Genomic DNA, 13495 nt, shown 5'->3' with positions numbered 1-13495 from the left:
AGTTAGAAGGTTCTGTCGCATTTTACAGCTGATTTTATTACATGCAAGGTTACTTTTGCAGAGATGCCAACCTCTAGAAATCTAAAATATGGGCTCACTCTTTTGCATTACCCCCCCCCCCCCCCCCGAATATCAACACAACCAAACCCCCCATCCCTGACCCCGACCACCTGATGAGCACAATTCGATCGAGTCCCTAATTTATCACATGGGAAAGGCTTAGGACATTATATGAAGTCTTACATGAGCTAGAGACCATCAAAATTCACTTGTATGATTGTAATGGCAAAATAATCTTTGTCACTGATGACGTACGTGCAAACATGCCCCAGAAACCAAACTATGAATAATAGAAAGTTGAATTTTTGGAGAAAATGGGACAAATGCCCAATTAAAGCGCAGAAAAGTTCATAACTCGATTTTATCCGGGAGATTTGGTGACCCATGTGCGAGACCGGGAGATTGATGTCATATCCAGGAGAGTTGGCTTATATGCTTTTAGGGCACAATTTGAGCACTCTTACACTTCACACTGGGTGACCCTATGGGTTGCTTTAACTTTTATACAGCGCCATGAACCTATCATTGGCCATCCACTGATGGGGGGACCCCGGCCCGAACAAATACGACTTTGTATGGGGACTTATAGGGGGATTTTAAAGAGTTATTTATCCGTGAATTGGGGAAAATGAGCAAGGTTTGGTTCATAATAGGCTTGCATCACAAGAGAAAACCTTGGGCATTGTATATAGAATTCCATCGATTTCATGTTGTTCACTTTTCCAGAAGATTGGGGGCTTACCTCTCTCCCCATGGTGAAAATAATCTATGGCAGACTCAGCAGCTCATGTATCATTGTGTAAATTCATTTAAAGTACTATTTTCTCATCAGGTGAGCTGGGTCATTATAATGGCATCTCAAGTTTACTATGGTTTCATGTTGTTCAATATGATAGCCCTCTAGGAGGGGAATTTCTTAACTTTGATTGCTCTTTACCCCCATCAAGGTGGAAAAAATCTAATACTGTAAGCACTTTCACATAGTCCTTTGCAAAGTCCCCTCCCTTGGGCGGGGTCCCCTTGAGGGGATGGCCAATTTTAAGTGCAGGACACTGACTAGTACAGAGTTACAATATGTTTGGCTTAACTTTATCTTTTAGCACTGGTAGAGATTTCCAAGCTGCTAAATACTGGCCTTGACACTGAATCTTTAGCTGTTTGTGTTAAGCTGTGTGAAGCAGGTGTGAATCCTGAAGCTTTAGCATCTGTAGTACAAGAGCTTAGAAGAGAAGCTGGCGCTCTTCAGGTAATTATTGCACAACTGTCACCCCTCTCCTCACCCCCCTCCCCTTGGAGGGAAGAGGACACTTACCTGTAACTTAAGTTTGTCTAGGGTTGTACTCCCAGAGGAGAGATACCCATATGAAAGAGATGAGGATGCTCATCCACACCTTTTTTTTTGGGGGGGGGGGAGGGGTGGGGGATGTATAATATTGCAAGTTTTGGTCTCATGAAAGGTGGTTAGAATGGAAAGCCAAGATTTTACTCATACAGGTGTCATCGGGGTAGTGCATTGGGATCGTTATATGTTACGAAACTGCCCACCTACCCCTCCCCTTAAGCCAACGACCTAAGTGAGAAGCAAGTGTTAATGTTAGCTTAGGGGAGGGGTAGGTGGACAGTTTCCCCAGAAATGTAAAATGATCCGTATGACAACATTGATGTCAACATCTTTTCACTCAGTATTATTAAGATCATTATTAGCTCTTATTTTGTTTTTTCTTGTCTTATGGTCCCCTTTACATAGGGACCAAGCATTAAAAGCCTGAGCCACACCTAGATTGGTCGTCCTTAGGGGTTTCATGCTAAATTTTGGATGAGGGTGCCTCTGCTTTCATTTGAGAGGTTCAGGAGTGGTGTACTGTGTAGATTATGGAACCCATATCTGGAGTATGAAAAAAATTTCCCTCTTTTGCTACATTCATCATTGCTGTTGTTTCCACTTTGTATGTAGCCAATCATCAGCGATGTGATCCACATCATTCGTACTTAGGGTACTCATATGTGGAAATGCCCAAGTGGTTCAAGGTCCAGTTAGTTCTGTTCTTGAGATTACTGTGAACAAACTAAGCTTAGATATATGCTCATTGTCATATGTTATTTTTGTAAGATGTAGATATGTTTTGCCTTCAGAAAACAATGTGTAAAATACATGTACATCCTGGGCTGATTTAATAAAACTTTTACAAGTGTCATTTACAAATGCGCCCATTGTTTTAGTGTCTAAAAACAATAGCTGCACTTGTTAATTGCACTTGTTAAAGTTTTAATTATTTGAATTGACCCCTGGCCAAGTGACAAAATAATCATTGTCAAGCCACTAACTTTCTGATGTAATTACCAGTAATAGATTTTTTACCAGTCACGTTTTTACATATAATATTATTTCCTGTAATGACCATTTCAATTAAATAGAATATGTAGAGGAGCACATGTTTGGGAAGTGAAGTCAACCAGACTACTTTTCAAACCCTGATGGTAGGTTTTCATGTTGATTGAAAGGCCTCTTGTAACTACCTCATTGTGGATGTTTATCCCTTCTTGGTTTCAGGCACAAGATAGTGTGGAGAGGTGAAAAGATGAAATACCAAATAACATTATTACCCTTGGAAGCAATCAGGCAGCCATACCAACAGAGAAAGAAGAGAAAATAAAAGAGGGACTGCCCTAAATAGAGTTAAAGTATTTTAGAGTGTTATCATGTGCTATTAAAAATGCATCATGTATATATAGGTGATATTTGCAAAGAGTACAAGTGGAAAGAGTGTCTACCATCATAAATTAAGATGTCTTTGTACAGTGTTTAAGGGTAATTTTTCATGAACTACAAACTGTTTTTGCTAACAACACTTTTTATATGTTTCACTCTGCTGTCACATTATTATTAATGACCAATGATGGTGGCATATGGCAAAACAAAAGTCTTGAAAAATTCTTCCTGTATTTACCATCCTCCTGCAAGACCCTATGAATCATTCTGCCTGTAAAAACCTTGTGTCAAAGCTTGACTTGCTGCACAGATCTCCTTTCTAATGGACTGTTAATTCTGTTTCAGTTGGGTTTTTTATTTGATCAAGGACACCATTTACAACTTGTTTAAAGTACTGTGAGCCTCATCACAATTTTATTTCTCCAGTTACTCTTAGAGTTTAAGATCTGTAAAGAGCTATCAGAGTTGAATGAAAAAATACCAGAACATGTGCAGCTTGCAACATTGTATTTAGTTGTCCTTTTTCTTTTTTTTTCACTGTGAATAGATCTACACAAAACAAGAAAAAAAACTGCTGTTTCACTTAGCTGTACAGTTTATTGAAAACCTATTTTTTTCTTAAAAATAAAACATACAGTATAAATAAGAAACTTGTCTATTTTCCTGTTGAGCTCACCTTGCTAAGGTTACAGTGGTTTTGTTGTGACTGCTAGCCTCAAAGAAAATAAAAATCTTTAAGGAAATTTTTTACTGTACATTTTCAAGAACAATAGCTATACCCTGGCCCCCTCCTATACAGGCTGAGCCTACAGCATATTTAGCTCCCCTCCGTCGCAGTTCATGTACCAAGTGCCCAGTAATTCTTGCCCCTGAGGTTCCAACAGGATGACCAAGAGCAATGGCTCCTCCATTAACATTTGTCTTGTCTATATCCAGCTCAAGCTCCTTTTGAACAGCAATGAATTGTGGAGCAAATGCTTCATTTACCTGCACAAACAAAAGGAAAGATAACGTTTTAAGACTAGGGGTCAGTTCCTGATTGAGCATTCATGAGCAGAATGAGCCGCTAAACATTTTTGGCCTTTATGACAGTTATTGTTTTTGTCTTTGTTTTTTGTAGTTTCTCTCTTATTAGAATATATTGCAACCAAAAATCTGAGAATTAATCTGTTATGATAATGATAATAATAATCAATAATAGCAATGTCATTATCATTGTTATTTGCGAAAAACATTGGACACAGTATTGTCCACCTGAAAATTACTTAATACAACATGACTCAGTAATGTTACCTCAATAAGCTGCATATCTTGCAGGCTCTTGCCAGCTTTATTGAGAGCTGCCTTTACCGCAGGAACAGGACCAATTCCCATGATTGATGGTTCCACACCGGCAACAGAGTATGAAGCAATTCTCGCAAGTGGAGTGAAGTTGTGCTCTTTGAGGGCTTTCTCACTAACAACAATCAATGCCGCTGCGCCATCACATATTCCCTGTCAGAAAAAAAATTAATGATTGACAGGTCCTTGAACACCGGACTGAGCGATGACAGGGAGTTAAGGCAACCATGATGGAACTGGTCTGATTCCACTTATGACTTACGAGCTCGTGAACACCAGGCTGTCACAGTCGAGAGTGGACGCAAAAGAACTAAACTAAATAATCACAAAGCAAAGGTGACAAGCATCATTGCAACTATATGCTTTTGCCTGTGACAGTCTGGTTTTCACTCAATCATAAGCGATGGAGTCATGAGCAAAGTCACAAGAAAAAAGAAACATTCTGATTCTTTTGACTCGCATTCCTTTGTGCTTATGACTCTTCTTACGTGTCGGACTGCTTACTACCCTGACCCTGACTCTGTTGCAAGTGAAAACTAGCCTTAACACTAACGAAAGGCAAGCAAATAATCCTTATTTCGAGGAACGTTTTCATGACATATCCACGACTCTGTTTATTCTAAATCAAATATTATTTTCTGCTTTTCAATAAACAACATCTTACAGAAGCATTAGCAGCAGTAATTGTTCCATCTTTCTTAAACACTGGCGGTAACTTGGCCAGACTCTCCATGGTACTGTTTGGTTTGGGATGCTCATCAACCTTAAATTCCTCTGGTCCTTTTCTGCCTTTCACAGAAACTGGAACAATCTCTTCTAAAAATCTTCCATCCTCATTAGCTAGAAAAAGTGAAAAAATATACAGTCTAATTATCAAACCCCTTTAATTCCTGATAATGGCTTAAATTTATGGCCTCGTTTTTCTTGAAAACATCATAAAAATCCAAGAGAACACCCTATGTGCTAGATGAGTTGAGCCATGGTTTTAAAAAATTGTTGTTTCAGCACTCTTAATGACGACTGCTTTACAAAATAAATGTAGTTTCTATGAGACATTGCCCCGTTAGTTCCAAATACTTTGATTTAATTTTGTTACCTTCAGCCCATCTCTTTTGTGTCAGGAGTGCAAACTCATCACATTCTTGCCGTGTGATGTTGTACTTCTCAGCAAGGTTTTCTGCAGTCATGCCCATTGGAAGTTTAGCATAGTAATCTGTTAAACCTTGCCACAATGTGTCTTCCAACTACAGAAAAAAAAAACATTTACAAACTGATTGTACTGAGTACTGAGAGGCTAGACAGTCTGAGTTTTTGAATTTGTTAGTGGGTTTGCTTGACAGCAGTTAAGTGACCCAAGATTCACTTGATTCACTAGTCATGCCCTTCTTGAATCAAACATGACAGTATGCTTATATTTATTAAAATACTTTTCCTATATAAAACTGATCTGCATTAAGCCAATTAACACTTCTCTTTAGCAGGCACCAGCAAGGGTCACTTGAGTGCTAATGTGCTTAGGAATGGTTTTATTGGCATTTTGCATAATTGGGTGCAGATGGCCATTCATGAGGGATTTGACAGTAGACCTATGATATCCTCAAACCCTGTTCACTGGATGACAATTCACTATCAAGCTATTGTTAAATTTATTCTGTTGTAGAATGGATAACTTATTCTTGATCAGTGTCTCAGAATAAAACCACCAAACACTGATCACCACATATCAATTATTCCATATTCTGGGGATGAAGCCCCAGAACTTCATGGCTGCAGGGGAAGCCTCACCTTTAAATCAAGTCCCAGTTTTGTTCCAAATCGTGCATCCCTCAAAGCATAAGGTGCCTGACTCATATTCTCTGACCCCCCACATAAAACAATGTCACTCTCCCCTAGCTGAATCTCCTGCGCTGCTGTGATAATGGCCTGAAATCCTGAGCCACACAATCTGTTCAGTGTTAGTGCTGGGGTTGTGACTGGAACATTGGCTTTAAGAGCAATATGACGTGCAAGGTATGCTGCATCAGAGGCACTCTATAAAAAGATCATGTATAAAAAATTGGTTATGATGGATTAATTGAACTGAGTGGGGTGCAATTTGGTCTAAACTCATACACGTGATTTTAACATTGGACGGGTACGCAGCACAAATTCAATTTGAAATCACAAGTATGATTTCAGACCAAAATTGCACGACACAAAGTTAAATTATCACTTTATTACAGTCATTTTGAAATCAAAGAATTCATTCAGTTCTAATATTATTTTACTTGACCAAGTAGCTGGTTTGTTGAAAAGTGGAAACAAAAAGGCTTTTACATCTCATTTTGTACTTGTAACAGGAATGATGCAAATACTGGCGAAAATGAACAGAATGACATGATTTAGAACGGATGTGATTTAGAGCAAAAATAGTGTGATTTGCAAACAAATTAAACTACTGAGAGCTAATCAGATTGTCAGATTGCAGAGATTACCAGTGGTTTCAAAATGGATAAAACAAAAATATACATCCTTTTGTTGTGAAAATTTATTTAACAAATATTATTGTTTAACAGTTCTTGCCAATCACGTATGTGGGGGGGGGGGCTAAAATCATACAAAAACATGTTTACAATAATTTACAACACTACATCAAAATTTACCAAATTTTTGTTTTAGTTACGATTAAATGGCAACAGAACTATATGTTTTCCAAATTCAGTATGTAATCATAGTAGTGATTAAACAGACTCTCCTGCATATTAAATCATTTGTGATTTATTATACAGACCGAACTGAACTCCACTCTTTTTGCACAGAATCGCCTGGGCATCTGGCAATTGCACCTCTTTGTATCACGACTAGAAATTCATCAAAAATTGGTAAGATTTCTGTATAACCCCATACACTTATTATGCATAAATGCATGTTTCGACGGATCTATTCATATTTTGTTATGCATGCAGCAATTTCATAGTAAAACTATTTGTGAGAAAAAGTATGAAATTGCTGCATGCAAAATAAATGTATGGGGTTATACGGAAATCTGACTCAAAATCAACCATTAGCTACCTTACTGAGGTTTACAGAGCAGCGTTGATCAAAACCTGACTGTTTCTTTCTTTGGTTCAGAGTACAAAGTCCAAATGCACTGTCATCGTATCGCGTGTAAAAATCGCGGTACAAAAATCATGTGAACAAACTTTAGCCGTGATGCACCTGCTAAAGACGTCTCAAAACCAAAGGAAAAAAACTAGCAGCCAAAAAAAAATACGTTTTTCAGTGCACAAATGCATAAAAAGGCCAACCTGAATGACGTTGCCAAATACAGAGGAGTCTACTATCGCCGGATCAACTTTGCCGGCGGCCATTGCAGCTTCAGCTGCATGTTGTCCGAGAACAGTAGCAGTTACGCCTTTCAACTTCCCTCCAAAAGCACCAAATGCCGTTCTTTTCGCCGCTATAATATACACTGGACGTGCAAGACCAGCCATTTTTGTTGAGTATAACTATCGCGTGGCTGAGGGGTTTTTTTGCTGTCCTTCACGCAATGTAGCCGAGCCTTGTTCCATTTGGAGGTGTGAAGAGGGTGGGGAGGGGGTGTAATCTGGGCCCAGTTGTCCGAAGGCCGATTAGCGTAACCCCGGGTTAAATTTCACCCGGGTCTCCCTTCTTGTGTTCAAAAGTATTTTCTCGGATAATTTTGTCTGTTATATTTAGAGCTTTCAATAATCAACTTGTAGACAAACAGAATTAAAACTGAAATTGGTAGTCGTATAAACATAACAACTTTCTTTAATTTTCCAGACATGTTTCGACGGTACATCCGTCATCTTCAGTGTTACATATTTTGAAATCGCCGTTGAATTTAAAGCGCGCGCGATCTTACAAAGTTCGTTACATTGCGTTGTCAATATTGCGTACTAAAACAAAGTTAAATGAGTGACGCTTAGTTCTTTACAGGGAGAGAGTCAGGTTAATGTGTTTCACCTGCTGGTTGAGATCGGGCTTCTCCCATTTTATGAACATGGATTCCTTAAGCTTCACTTGGTACTTAGTGGCTGCAGAGTCCAGGATCTCGAAGCAATCCGGTGTGCAGGATGCTCTACAAAACTCTGAACCCTGCAGATGTTTAAAAACGTTCGAAAACTAAGCGTCACTCATTTAACTTTGTTTTAGTACGCAATATTGACAACGCAATGTAACGAACTTTGTAAGATCGCGCGCGCTTTAAATTCAACGGCGATTTCAAAATATGTAACACTGAAGATGACGGATGTACCGTCGAAACATGTCTGGAAAATTAAAGAAAGTTGTTATGTTTATACGACTATCTATATTGTTGCTGCTATCTAGACCTTTTGGATCAAAACTGAAATTCTTTTTAAGCTTTCAAATCTGAATTCCAATCTCACACTAACCCCAAGGTATCTTAACTCAGCTTTGAACAACTCGGCCCTGGGCTTTTGTGCATTACGCTCTTGTTTCCCCTCCAAAATGCCCCACCAAATGCTTCATTTTTCAACTAAAATGCTCGATCGCCCCCCCAGAGAGATCACAACAAGATTTAGTGGCATTTCCATGACTAGATGGCATTGCCGATTGCAATATTGATTCTACATCTACATAATTTATTTGCGAAATCCTATAAGGACATCTTGCAAATTCCAGTGCAAAGTGCAAGAATAAAAATGAATAAATAAATATGTGCAAATCAGGTAATAAATAATTGTGGTATAGTAATGATGAAATGAATAACAATCAGTTAATAATTAAGTTGATAAAACTAAAACTTAAGCAGAGATATAATAACTATTTCTCCGGATAATGCTCATCATATACGGGATTTTTTTTTAATTAATTCTAAACTTTTTAAGAGGGTTTTGTTTTAAGGCTGACAAAAATGTTTAGGTGCTATGACAACAATGTTTTAAATTTTAAAAGTCTTTTAAAATACGAATAAAAAATGATTCTTTGTATGGCTGCAATAAGGTGAAATTTGAGTATTTTTTTTAATTTTGAGTTTAAATCATCATTTTTCTCTTAACATTTTCAATTTTTATTTTTTGTGAGAAAGAAAAAATAATTTCCCGCAAAAATGCCACTAAAATGTTCGAATAATGCCTAATGCTTTTGCCTGACTAAAATGCTTGAAAAAATTCTAGCATAATGTACGAAAGCCTACAAGACCTTGCCAAGTCCCTAGACCTCACAAATGCACACAGCCGATGCCTTATGCGTCACGTGGTCTGAGCCACACAAAGGTTTGTTGGACAATCATTTCTCGGTTGATAGACTTGTGTAATTTTTATTTGAAGAATTTTATTGTTTATTTTGAGAAATCAATTCTTGAAACAGACTCATTTATAGCAGACAAAATACTTTAATACCATGAGTATTGGTCTGGCCCCATAGATCAAACTCGTCATCCCCTTTCTGCAGTTAAGAACTTTACCAACTGAGCTTGTCCTGCTGCAGTCAATAAACTCTTTTTGGTAAGAGTACTGGATATATTATTGGTCAAAACTGAATGTAAGTTAAAATTTTTAACCTAGGTTGATTCTTAATTTCCTTTGTCTCTGAGCCCTAATTTATGAAAAATTAGGGCAAAAGGAAAATTGAGAATCAAAGGAAAGGAAATTGAGAATCAACCTAGGTTAAAAATTTTAACCTATTATTCAATTTTCAACTGTAACACACATTTCAAAGCAGAACATTACATTTACACCTGCATAAACAGGTCCTACTCTTTATGCAACCTCTTTGGACCATTAGTGAAAGAAAGGGTATCCTCACCCTGAAAATTCTTTCAAAAATATGGACCTGCAGGCAAGTGTAAAAGAAAACAACATATTTTCATTTCCACCATGTTAGAAAGAGAGATGTATTCTGAGCTATTTTGTAGCAGCTTTGTGTTTAACATACTAAAGCAGTGGACGACACTCAACATCTAAAACAATATGATCAATATGTGGAGCATATGACTTAACGTGTTCAATATGACATATCTGAACATTCCAGTTGATCTTAGGGTCATGTAGTTTCTTTAAATGTCCTAAAAGACTTTGAACCACATAGCCAGCCCAGTCAAGCCATTCAGGCTTGATTTTTTTGTTACAAGATGGTAAATGGCTTGTTGTATCATGCAGTGAATGACGACAAAAGCTTGACATTTTGGATGGTGGAGACAATGAATCTTCAAATTCTTGTGCATTTTTGGCATTGGCACCATTCAAACACCTATCTTCATTATTTGCTGTACTTTTCGAAGTAGACATTGTTCTATCATAAATCACAGCTACGCTGTCCATGGAAGATGGATGGCTATTCAACCTAGACTCCTTTTCTTTTTTGCTTGAAAAGGTGTTGAGTTCAAGGTTTGTTAACCCTGAAGTAACATTTCCATGAACATGGAGCCAGCCTCCACTGTCGGATCGCAATGCAGCACATGCCACAGGCCAACCAGCCTCACTTGTAGGAATGAGTCCAAGATTGACATGATCTGCAACTCCCTGAAGTGGAAACTGTAAACGGAGAAGAAAAATGTTCAAGGTAGTCGATCGTCAAAACCATTATGTAGGAAAAAAGACAAAGAGAATTGTAAATGGGAACACGTCACTGCATTAATAAAGTTGATCCTCTCTCTACACTGGCCACCTTGAGGACAGAAGGAAGGGTTGATTATAAAGAGGTGACAATATTGTAGAGAGAGTTAATTTTATTTGTCTGCTGGGGTAAAAACAGTGGCTGCTGTAGAGAAGTGGCTGTTGTGGAGGGGTGGCCATTAAGGGAGGTTTGGCTTTAGTTTGATTCTTCTTTCAAGAGCTTATAAACTTCTGGTTAGCACATTGATAATAGCAGGTGGTGATGTAACATGACCTAGATCTACTAAAACATGTGACTTAAAAAAATCCCACATCTTTCTTTACCTTTTGATTGTCTCCTTCATATATGACACACTGTTCATCCACATTGTTTATCTTCAAGTTTGTCCTCAAAGCTTCAATGGCATTTTCATTCCATTCACAAGCATAAACCATTGCTGCTTTAGCATGAACAAGATATGGCAAAACAAAGTAACCTATTCCTGCATAAAGATCAACAATAGTTTGACCTTTGCAATCAAAGTTTCCAACCCTGATCTTTTCTGTTATATTTCCTGCAGAGAACATACACTTTGTAACATCAAAAGTGTATTTGATGCCATTTTCAATGTGCATCACCCAGCCACTATGTCCAAGAAGCAAACTCACTTGCGGCGTGCGAAATCCATCTCTACATATTGTTGATTTCTTGGCAATTCTTTTAGCACCTAGCATTTCGGCTACAACTTGCCATAATTCAGCACCAAAATCTTCCCATCTATCCTGGGTAAAAGATTTCTCTGGTAAAAGAATTAGATCCCCATGTTGTTCCCAGTGAGAAGGAAGGTCTTTATACATTATTTCATCAAGGTTTGTATCTTTAGTTTGCAAAAATTTAACAATGGCCAACTCAAGTTTATCTTGAGGAGAAAATTTGCGTTTTATTGCATTTTCATCATTGATGTACTGAATTTTCCCTTTCAGAGAAAACAAAAAGCTTTTAACTCCTTCCATCTGCTCCTGTTGGATTTCTTCGGCAAGTTCCCTTTTTATTGGAATCATTACTTCTTCCTGTGAAAGCTTTGAAACTTTTCTTTCCTTATCATGATAACCTTTTCTCTCAATGTATTCTCTAGAAAGAAGAAGACAGTTATATTTCAGTTTTTTAAGGGCCATTCCATACAATCCCCGTTGACAAAATTTTCTAAACAAGTAAACACAAAAATGGAATTTCTAAAGGTTGTAGGACTGAAGACCAGATTTTCTGAGGGGAAGTACTTAGCAAAAAAGCAAAACTTTCTGAGGGTTGCAAGATCAAAGGTCAAGGCCAGCTTTTCTGAGGGTAAGAAGCAGAAAAACAAAAATTTCTTAAGGTTATTAGACTCGTAGGGGGAATTTTCTGAGGGTTTTGGGGAAAAAAGAGTATTTTCTGAGATTTCTGGATTTCCATCATACTTTCACTGTAATTTTACCCTCGGTAACTCGAACCCTCGATAACCCGAACTCCCGCTAACTCGAACCAATTTTCGTTTCCCCTCAGGTCATTTTCTACATAATGTTACCCTCGATAACTCGAACCATGTTTTGAGCCCTTAAAAAGTCAGGAAAAAAGCCATCTACTGGTGTCCGAAACATTGAATTTTGGATTTTCTATTAACGTGTTGTAGGAGTATAGTTTACCAATGGAGGCTGATGTTGATTGTCACAGGCTAACGTAAAGCAGCTTTACTTCTCAAAACAGGAAAACACATGCTCTATTTAGGCTATGTTTTGTTACGTTACGTTCGTATGTGTAATCAAATGGTGACAAGTGAAATTAGGAATAGTTCACGTGCGTTTTGTCAAAATCCTTATAATTTCCCGAGCCTTTAGGCGAGGGAAATTATTAGGATTTGGACAGAACGCAAGTGAAATTATTCCTTAATTTCATGAGTATACCATTTGATTACCTATTAATATCATGGGTGACGAATTACGTTAGCAATCGAGGATTTTTGACTTGTTTATCCTGGATCGTATCGATCGATCGTGAACTCCACTCTCTCAAACGTTTAGAACTAAAATTTGGCTTAAGTTTTCAAAATTTTTCTACAACACACCTCTAAGAATCCTTCTTGATGTGTTCTTTCGTGTGTTCAGGTTTTCTAAAGCGTCTTTTTATGCCCCGACATCTTCATTCATGACATTTCAAAACTTCCTCGCCATCTTGAAACGGAGACGTATGGCAGGTTGCCATGGCAATTTGGTAATTTCACATGTGAAATTACAAATTAACGCTGAAATTTCGCGCCAAAATTAAGGAGTAATTCGTCACCTATGATATTATGATTTATAATCTAGAAGTACCTTTTAATTTTCACTTGATATTTCTACAATTAAATGTGATTAAAGTGTTCACTGTGCAGTAAAAACTGTTTTTTACCTTACTCTAGGCTTTTTTCTTCGAGCTCCCGATAACCCGAACGTTTTTCGATTTCCCTTGAAGGTTCGAGTTATCGGGAGTCGACTGTATATTGAATGGCAATGGCTATAAATTGAGCTTACACTAGTCCGCTCAAAGCAAATGTTATTACAAAAAAAAAACACAAAAAAAACAGGGTTTATTACTTACTTCGCTGTTTTGGCGTTTCTTTTAGACGTGACAAATACCCACGCCATTCTGGATTCACGGTGTCCTGCAGAAAAGGCAGCCTTTAGAGCTTATATGAGACAAAAATCACACCCGCCATTAACTCCATAATTGGGAGACAAATTGTTTCCACTTACATGAACTAATAGGACAGATCACGTACGTTTACACCAAGTACTATACTTTGTGTAA

The 13495-nt window shown here is 37.7% G+C and overlaps 2 protein-coding genes across 2 annotated transcripts; both read right to left on the bottom strand.

Moving 5' to 3' along the window:
• Nucleotides 1–3104: 3104 nt before the first annotated feature.
• LOC140928679 (3-ketoacyl-CoA thiolase, mitochondrial-like) lies at nucleotides 3105–7617 on the bottom strand. Its single transcript, XM_073378457.1, has 6 exons — nucleotides 7399–7617; nucleotides 5897–6142; nucleotides 5208–5355; nucleotides 4776–4951; nucleotides 4064–4264; nucleotides 3105–3757 (listed from the first exon to the last, which is right to left on the bottom strand). Exons 1-6 carry the CDS (start codon nucleotides 7582–7584, stop codon nucleotides 3518–3520), a joined length of 1197 nt encoding a protein of 398 aa, XP_073234558.1. The 5' UTR covers nucleotides 7585–7617; the 3' UTR covers nucleotides 3105–3517.
• Nucleotides 7618–9772: 2155 nt separating this feature from the next.
• Nucleotides 9773–13345, bottom strand: LOC140927052 (tRNA wybutosine-synthesizing protein 2 homolog). Its single transcript, XM_073376717.1, has 4 exons — nucleotides 13286–13345; nucleotides 11020–11806; nucleotides 10377–10614; nucleotides 9773–10271 (listed from the first exon to the last, which is right to left on the bottom strand). The coding sequence occupies exons 1-4, from the start codon at nucleotides 13330–13332 to the stop codon at nucleotides 10015–10017; spliced, it is 1329 nt and encodes a 442-aa protein (XP_073232818.1). The 5' UTR covers nucleotides 13333–13345; the 3' UTR covers nucleotides 9773–10014.
• Nucleotides 13346–13495: the final 150 nt, after the last annotated feature.

This window comes from Porites lutea, chromosome 2 (genome assembly GCF_958299795.1).
Source record: "Porites lutea chromosome 2, jaPorLute2.1, whole genome shotgun sequence".
NCBI classification, from domain to species: domain Eukaryota; kingdom Metazoa; phylum Cnidaria; class Anthozoa; order Scleractinia; family Poritidae; genus Porites; species Porites lutea.
Note: the sequence above shows the minus strand (reverse complement) of the source record. Positions and strands in the feature narration are given on the sequence as shown.

Excerpts from the sequence above, each read along its gene's own strand:
- LOC140927052 (XM_073376717.1), bottom strand. The coding sequence starts at position 13,332 with ATGGCGTGGGTATTTGTCACGTCTAAAAGAAACGCCAAAACAGCGAA. Across the intron at positions 10,615-11,019 it reads ATGAAGGAGACAATCAAAAG|TTTCCACTTCAGGGAGTTGC; the intron begins GTAAAGAAAGAT and ends CTCCGTTTACAG. Across the intron at positions 10,272-10,376 it reads CAGCGTAGCTGTGATTTATG|CATCCAAAATGTCAAGCTTT; the intron begins ATAGAACAATGT and ends CATTGTCTCCAC.
- LOC140928679 (XM_073378457.1), bottom strand. The coding sequence starts at position 7,584 with ATGGCTGGTCTTGCACGTCCAGTGTATATTATAGCGGCGAAAAGAACG. Across the intron at positions 5,356-5,896 it reads AACTGGGACTTGATTTAAAG|TTGGAAGACACATTGTGGCA; the intron begins GTGAGGCTTCCC and ends TTTTTTCTGTAG. Across the intron at positions 4,952-5,207 it reads ACAAAAGAGATGGGCTGAAG|CTAATGAGGATGGAAGATTT; the intron begins GTAACAAAATTA and ends CACTTTTTCTAG.